This window comes from Alexandromys fortis, unplaced genomic scaffold, assembly GCF_014885135.2.
Source record: "Alexandromys fortis isolate MF-2015 unplaced genomic scaffold, M_Fortis_MF-2015_v1.1 scaffold_25, whole genome shotgun sequence".
NCBI classification, from domain to species: domain Eukaryota; kingdom Metazoa; phylum Chordata; class Mammalia; order Rodentia; family Cricetidae; genus Alexandromys; species Alexandromys fortis.
Window position 1 is genome coordinate 14,260,084 of NW_026067904.1, and position 8,715 is coordinate 14,268,798.

Genomic DNA, 8,715 nt, shown 5'->3' on the forward strand with positions numbered 1-8,715 from the left:
CTGTGATTACAGAAGAGTGAGAAAGTAAACTGGAACTGACCAGAACAGTTTCTTCCTAGTGGTTGGTTAGCTTTCATAATGCTAGAAGGTGATATATAGATTACTGGGGAAAAATTCATCAGTGGACTTACTCAACAGAGGACTCTGGACATCACCTTAACCACCTGGTAGGCTGCATATGCCCACTGGTCCAATAGTGGCATGTATATTACGGTGGTAACCAATTATTTTTAGATTGGATTTGACCTGCACCAGGAATGAATTCGTGGTTGCTGTACTGTAATTCTGTCAACAAACCATAGCTAAAGTGGTAATAAGCAAAAAGAAACCTTAACTCAGAATGTCATTTTACTTCGGATCTGTTCTCTATTTGTAAGAAGATGCACTTAGATTTGGTATTCAGTACTAGCTCTTTTTTTGTCTGAAGCGCTTTGGTATATATATATATGCAATGTATTGCTGATTTGCCCCATTTGGCCTTCAGCTTGGAACTTTTCTGCTTCAGGCTCCTATGTGTCTGTGAACTACCATGCTGGGCTTCTCTGCCTACTGTTTTGAGACAAGGAATATATTTAGCAAGTTTTCTTTCTTATAAAATCTTGCTTTAATGGAAAATGACACGAGTCTTATTTTGATTTTTTTCTGAGTTGTGTATAAATAAGTCACCTGATATTATTTCATAACTTGTCCCTGGGGCAAATACTTGTCTACAGCTGAGAAGCTTCCAGGGCTATAAATTAAACATATTAATTAACATTTGGACTCCAAATAGTTTTGAGAATCATCCTTGAAGATAGGATTTTTGCAAAACAGATCAAATTCTTTCATGTTCTGGGTAGTTGAACAGTTTACTAGACATTTTCTGTGTGGCCATTCTTTATAATATATTATTTCCTTATGTTCTAGGTATCCACCAGAAGCACCTGAGCTTCAAATAAGAAAAATGGCTGACTTGTGCTTTTTGGTGCAGCATTATGATTTGGCTTACAGTTGCTATCACACTGCAAAGAAGGATTTTCTTAATGATCAAGCGATGCTTTATGCAGCTGGAGCCTTGGTTGGTACTGTTTGTTTATTTTGTGGTGTTGTGTTGGGAACCAGCCTTGACACAAACACCTCTCACCAGGGTAGAGGCGTGGGGATTTAGAAAATAGTAAAGACTATGAAGACGCGAATGAAAGTAATAAAACGAGAAACATAGGATAGTATCAGGAGGGAACTCCATGAATACTGAAAATTTGCCTGTATTTAACTTCCAGCTGCTTAAAATACCCCTGACTCCAAAAAGTAGGAGTAAGATAAAAGACTGCATTAACACGATACAAGGAAATGAACAGACCATGAAAGTCACAGGCTACCTTCATAGTTAAACATTCTGTTGCTAGAACAAAACAAATCACCCTAGTCTCACTCATACCCTAGACCAAAACATTCTGTAGGCCAACCACTTCCTGGGTGGAATTCAAAGTTATCTCCATAAAGGGAACTGGAACTTAGTTGGGTTCTTAGACTTTTGTTTGAGGTAGAAGCACAATAACCTTGAAGGAACTAGAGGAAAGTTCCAACTCTGACTTCCACAGTTGAGTATCAAGCCCAGGACCTTGCATGGCTTAGAGAGTGGGCTGTGACTTGCTGAGCTATATTCCCAAGTCTTTGATGCATTTTAGAAAATGAAAATTGTCAATATTTTGTGCATATGGACTTCCTCTCCACAGTAGTGTCTTCCCCCCTCCTTTCTTTCTTCCCCTTTGTACAGTTCTGGGACAGGTTTTACTTCCTCTTTCACCCTCCTGTTAGGAGCTCCTCTTCCTCTCAATCCTACCAGGAAGAAGTGTTTGGTATTCAAATTGTGTCCTCCAGCTGTGCTAAATTGTCCAACAAGCTATTTAGGTCACCTTCCAAGTTACCAGGTTCTGGTTTTGTTTGTGCTTGATTACGCAGCTGAATAGGGTTCAGGAAGATTGTTCCAAATCTGTTCCTCTCAGGTTTATTGCTTCTACAATAGCTTTTATAAATTACAGGTATTTTCATCTATTAATGTATAATGTTATAATAAATATACCTTATTTTCCAGCACTAAACTCGTTTCTCATATAGATGATACCTTTGCTTAAATGTAATAGGTTTGAAATGTAGATTAAAGTAGAAAAATTGTACAGCCACATAGTGAGTGCAGTTTTATGTATGTGTGTAACAACATACTGAATATATGGTGATGTTTTTATAAAATTATTGCTTAAAACATTCTCACCTTCTAATGGCATAGTCATTTTGGTTTATATAAGTACATTCTGATATCTTGGCAACAAAATTACTTCAGAACAAATTTTTCAGGATTCACCTTTGTTACAGATATGTCAAGATACACCTTTAAATTATACATAACTCTGTGGGGGGTTTTTTGTGTTTTTTTTTTTAAACAGGGCTCTGTTTAGCCTGCCTAGCCTAGTACTTACTGTGTAGACCAGGCTAGCCTCAAACTTAGAGAGATTAGCCTGCCTCTGCCTCCTAAGGGCTGAGATTAAAGATGTGGAACATCACATCCTGCAAAGACCAGAATTTTAAGTCAAAACAAATATTTGTTTTGAGTCAGCATTAAACTGTGAAATTTATACATTTGTACTCTGAGATGTTTTAAGTTTACTGAGTGTTAAATATGCGACTGTTTTTCCTCCCTTAGGAAATGGCAGCAGTGTCAGCCTTTCTTCAGCCAGGAGCTCCTAGGCCATACCCTGCCCATTACATGGATACAGCAATTCAGACCTACAGGGATATCTGCAAGTAGGTGACCATAGTATTTACATTTTGCCTATTTTTGGGACAGAGTTGGTATTTATAAGTAGTTCTTTGTTTTTCATGCTTTAGATTCTCAAATGAAGTTAATTTAGTTAGAGACAAGTTGAAGAAAAATAGTGCTTATCACCTTCTGGTTTCAGCTTCTAGCTGCCTTGCATTTGTGGATGACAAGTTGATATATGTACCATTGAGGCTCTGTGCTACATTGAGGGTAATTTTTGTTGTGGGACATTTTTGATTTTACCTACTATTAAGGCAGAAATTAGCCATTTGAACTTTCCTTGTTAATTAGGCAAAAACATGAAGAGTCAAGTAATATAGACTTAGGGAAAAATGAGAAGTAGTGAGTACTATTAGAATTCTTAAAAGGCAATTGGACTGGCCAGAGTCCTCAGAAGGAAGTTCTTAGGTTATTTGGTAGGTAGGCTTTCATGCAGGGTGGCTATGTTTTGTAGCCATGGGGACATTTCTAGTATTATGAGTTATATGAGTAAGTTTTCTCTATAGTTTTGCTGATAAAGGTCAGTTTGTGTATATGGAAAGCATTGGAGGATAGATAAGTTGGAGATAAATTGATATTAGAAACCTTAACTGTCATTTATTCTTCCTTAAATAGAATTAAGGTTTATGTAGTACTAAATGAAAATTACTTCATATTTGAGTAGACATTCATCATTATAAAAGCAAATTTTTAGTACATTAATCAAACTTGCTTTGTTTTGTTTTTTGAGACAAGGTTTCTTTGTGTAGCTTTGGAGCTTGTCCTGGAACTTGCTCTGTAGACCAGGCTGGCCTCAAACTCACAGAGATCTACCTGTCTCTGTCTCCTGAATGCTGGGATTCAAGGATTCACCGCCTGACCAGACCTTTTTTTTTTTTTTTAAATAATGCTAGATTGAACCCATAACTTTACCCACTGAGTTACATGCCTGATGTTTCTTTTGTAGAATAGATGCATTGGAAGACAGAGATAGAGAAATCAATTTGAGCCTCTATCAATCATGTAGAGGTAATGTAATAGCAGAGCTCACTGTGGACCAGCATTCTCAGGGCTGGCAAGACACCAGTGAGTAAAGATGGCTGCCGTCAAGCTTGACGACTTGAGTTGATCCCCTGGACCCACATAGTAGAGTAGAATTAACTCCTGAAACATGTCCTGACTTCCACATGAATGCTGTAATGACAAGTACATTTGTGCCCCACGTGTGCATCCACACAAATAAATATAAAAAAAAACACAAATAAAAATGTAATAATTTCTTTAAAAATTTAACAATTTATATAACTTAAAAACTGACCTTATAGTGAGTTGTGAACATTGGAAGCTTATCTTTTGTGTTCATTAAGGCAGACATAACGTATTTAGGAATACCTACTTAAAAATGTAATTTGTGGAAAGTATGATAAATCAGCAAAGCATTTGTTTGTTTTGTGGGGTATGGGTCTTACGTATTCCAGGCTGGTTTGAACTTGCTATGTAGCTGAGGGTGATCTTAAAGTTGTGATCCTCTGTCTCCACTTCTGGGGTGGCTAGGATCACATGTGTAAACTTTGGGACCTGCTCTTACTTTTTCTTTTTAAAAGACAGGGTCTCACTATGTAGCCCAGCATAGCTTGGAACTCAGCATGTAGACCATGCTGGTCTTCCCCTCACAGAGATCCACCTACCTCTGCCTTTCACATTCTGGGATTAAAGACATGTGATATCATGTCTAGACTACAATACGTTTTGAGAGTAATAGTGCTCCCACCCAACATTTTTATTTATTTTATGTTTCTCTAAGTGGGTATGGGCATGCTATGGCAAGGACAACTTGATGGGTGTCTGTTCTCTCCTCCACTTGTGAGCCACTGGAATCAAACTTAGGTCATTAGACTTTGTTGCAAGCAACTTTACCCACTGAGTTATCTCACTGCAATAATTTCTTTAAAAATTTAACAATTTATATAACTTAAAAACTGACCTTATAGTGAGTTGTGAACATTGGAAGCTTATCTTTTGTGTTCATTAAGGCAGACATAACGTAATTTCTTGTGTACAAAAATTACTTTATTACAGTTGTTTTTAAAAAAACATTTCCTTTGCTACAATACAAAGGATACTGACAAACAAAATACTACATATAATTTGTTTTCACTGTCATGTTCTGAGAACTTGGTAATAGCTTTGCATGTATAATCTATACGATTGGTACAGATTATATATGAACTGTACGGTATGCAGGACCAGAAGAATACTGATACTACTGTACAATAGCCTTACCAGTTAGTGCTGTGGATCATTTCCACCAAAAGGAAAATGCACATCTGTAGTCACAGTTATCCTCTTTTTGGAGACAAAATCTTATAATGTAGCACAGATAGTCTTGAATTCATCATCATTCTCCTTTCTCAGCCTCCTAAGTCCTAGGATTGTAGGTGTGCACTGCTGTGTTCAGGCTTGCATGTGTTCTTACTTTAGAATTGTGTGATGAGAGAAAGTGTTGGCTGGAGCTCTAGCATGTCATTTGCCAGGCCCCCTGTTTAACCCAGCACTTCTAAAGGGAATAGAGATCATGAGGACAGACTTTTTTTAAAAAAAATCTTGATCATTTTATTAGAATTTGATAACAGTAACAGCAGGGGAGACAGACTGGAAACTACTGGAAGGAGACGAGGAAGAAATAGCCTTGCCTTTTGAGTTACGGTCCAAGAGAGCAGGCAAATTCACTTGTGGAGATTGACAAGCAGCTGTGTGGGTGTGGGGCTGGGTGGGCATAAGATGGGTTCTTAGAAAAAGTGAGAATGTAACATGCTAGGACTCTGACATGTATCCAAAGGGGCTAGAAAAAGGAGACGGGGGCAGGCTTAGCTATGAAGCTCTGCAAGCAAGTCCGGGACAGACTTCTTGCTCAAAATCAGCTAGTGGACTCCTTGAATGCATGGTAACTTGGATGTGCTGAAGAACTACTGTGATGCTGATTATTCTCCTTGTCTGTTTTTGTTTAGGAATATGGTGTTGGCTGAAAGATGTGTGTTGCTTAGTGCCGAAATTTTAAAAAGTCAAAGCAAATACTCAGAGGCTGCAGCCCTTCTAATACGGTTGACAAGCGAGGTACTGGACTTGTAGTGTTTGATTTTCTTAGTGTGTAAAGAGGTAAAATTCCTAGCAATTGCCCTGCCTCAGCCTTCTGAGTACTGGGATTCCAGTTATGAATACTATACTCAGCTAGTCTATCTTTTATAATTTGAACTTATTTATTGAAAATTATGTTTTTAAATTTACTTTATGTTTATGAATATTTTGTATACATGTATGTATGTTCTTCATATGTGTGCCTGGTGCTCGCAGAATCAGAAGAACGTGTCAGATCCCCTGGAACTGGAGTTAACTAATGGTTATGAGTCTCTATGTGGGTACTGGAAACTGAACATTGGTTCTTTGCAAAAGCAACCAGTGCTCTTAATTACTGAGTCATTTTGTAGCCCTAATTGAATTAATTTTGTTTCTGTAGTCTGTCTACCTTTCATTATTAACTAACCACAACCATGCATGTGACATCTTGTTTGATGTAAGTTCTGTGCTGTGTACCACTAAGACATGCATATGATTCAATCTTACATAAAACTGGTACTAACAAAATCACTACGTAATGTTTAATCTGTTATGACCATTTAAAGAAAACCATTAAGCTTTAAAAATGCATCCAAAGTAGATAAATCTAAAAGATGACTGGCCATACTAACCCACTCTTTGGATATATCCAAGGCATCTTAAATAATATATCAATTTAAATGATAAAAATAAATTTAAAACCTTTTACCCAGTACTTTTGTGACATGCTGTCAGCATCAATCTCTCCTTGCTCAGGAAGAGGGGCTTGCAGTATTTGAGGTGATTGTCTTCATCCATCTGTCACAGGATGACTGGCCATTGTTAGTGGGCGTCATGGAATTCTTATTCTCTGAAACATTCTTTTATTCATATCACAAAGGTCCCCCAATATGCCTACTAGTTTCATTTTAATTTCTGATTACTGCTACTGTGTATTTATGTGTGGTGGCACAGAGGCACGGAGCTCAGAGTTGTTTGTGGAGTCAGGTCTTTCCTCTCCTTTATGTCAGTTTGATGGGTCCAGCTTAGGTGGCCAGGCTGTGACACTTGCCTGTGCCTGCTGAGCCGCTTCACTTGACCTCTACTGCCTTTTACATCAGTGCTCTTCCTGCTTTGTCTCTGCCTGTGCTTCACATAGTTTGCTGATCATGTCCTTCAGGTGGGCCTTTCTTGTTCTCCACCTTGCTCTAAATGTTTCCTTTCTACTCTCTCATACACTACTGTAAAACTTGGCATCATATAGAAGTTATGTTTAATCTTGAGGTTAGCCTTCTACCTTTTTTTTTCTTTTTTTGAGCCATTTAGGGTTTGTATTACAGGCTGATTTGAACTATGTCATCCCACAGTCTGTGCTATCTTTGAACTCATTCCTCTTGCCTCCACCTTCTGAGTGTCAAGATTACAAAGAGGCGTGAAACCACATCCTCTTAGATTTTACTTTTTTTTAAAAGATTTAATTTTCTTTTTAAGTGTGTGTGTGTGTCTGTTTGTGTGTTCATGAAAGTGTAGTGCCTTCAGAGGCCAGAAGGTTTCAGATCCTCTGGAACTGGTACAGGCAGCTCAGCTGCCTAATATGGGTGCTGAGAATCAAACTCTGCAAAGCAGTCCTCTTCTATGCTTTTAACTACTGATCTTGCCAGCCCATCTTTTGCATTTTTATCCTTAATATCTAATACTGAGGTTTGCACATGACAATCTAGATATGTTTGTTAAGCTGAATGAATGCCCTTAAAAATATTTTTCTAAGATATTAGTGATAATATCTTAAATGATATTAAGTGATAAAATCTAAGATAAGAAATTAAAATATGTGAATTTAAAGTGTTTAGAAATTGGTATATGTGATGCAAAGAAATGCTTGTCAAGCTGAATAAATGCCTTTAAAGAGATTTCTCTGAGACATCTTACTGTCGTGTGTGATCTTTTTAGTGTTTAGTAATTGATATATGTGATACATTGACCAATAAGCATGAACTGGTATGTCTTAAGTTATTGATGTATTGCTGTAAAGAGACATTGACCAAAGCTACACTTATAAAGGAAAGCACTTAACTGGGGCTTGCTTAGAGTTTTTATAGGTTTAGTTGGTCCAGTATCATGACAGGGAGCATGGCAGCATTCAGGCAAGGTCTGAATCAATAGCTGAGAGCTACATCTTTATCCTTAGGTAGAGAGAGAGAGAAATTCTGGTCCTCGGGTGAGCTTTTTGAAGCTCCTAGCCCACCCCTAGCCCAAACTTTCAACAGTATTGCACCTCCTAACCTCTCTAATCCTTCTCGAATAGTGCCACTCACTGGTGACTTAAGCATCCAAATATATGCGCCTATGGTGGCTGTTCTTATTTAAACCACCACATTATGTCAGGGCATAAGCTGTTTTTAGTGTTGAATCTAGCCTCTGTGTTGAGACTCTTATTTTAATAGCTAATCTGATTTTGACTTTGAATACTATGCTGTTTTTCAACCTATAGTGTACAAAGTGATATATCCTAGAGTGTATCAAAGAGTGTACAAAGAATTTATGATCCAGGAGTTACTATAGAATTTTGTTGGTTTTGTTTTTTTTAACCTTGTTTAAATATGTTTGCCTTTCTACCCATATATATGAAAATTTTCTTTAGAGCACATTCTTCTGATTATATTTAACCTTGTTATTTGTTTTTAGCGTTACTTTCTCAAATCTAGTTGATTTGTCATTTATTGCTTTAGGGCACGGATAGGAGCAGGTTCTAGTAATGTTTTCCCAGAATTTTGAATTTGCAGTGATCTGTTGGGCTTTTCTTCTCGCTCCTCTCCCCCCGCCCCCCGCGCTTTTTTTTTTTTTTT

General features: G+C 37.5%; 1 protein-coding gene across 4 annotated transcripts in view; it reads left to right on the top strand.

The window, feature by feature from the left end:
- Positions 1 to 8,715, top strand: part of Trappc8 (trafficking protein particle complex subunit 8) — an 82,783-nt gene that overhangs the window by 36,864 nt on the left and 37,204 nt on the right. For all 4 annotated transcript variants that reach the window (XM_050134908.1, XM_050134909.1, XM_050134910.1 and 1 more), the window contains 3 exons: positions 907 to 1,057; positions 2,681 to 2,781; positions 5,785 to 5,890. In XM_050134908.1, coding sequence (XP_049990865.1) covers positions 907 to 1,057; positions 2,681 to 2,781; positions 5,785 to 5,890 — 358 coding nt within the window. The remainder of the gene's footprint in view (positions 1 to 906; positions 1,058 to 2,680; positions 2,782 to 5,784; positions 5,891 to 8,715) is intronic.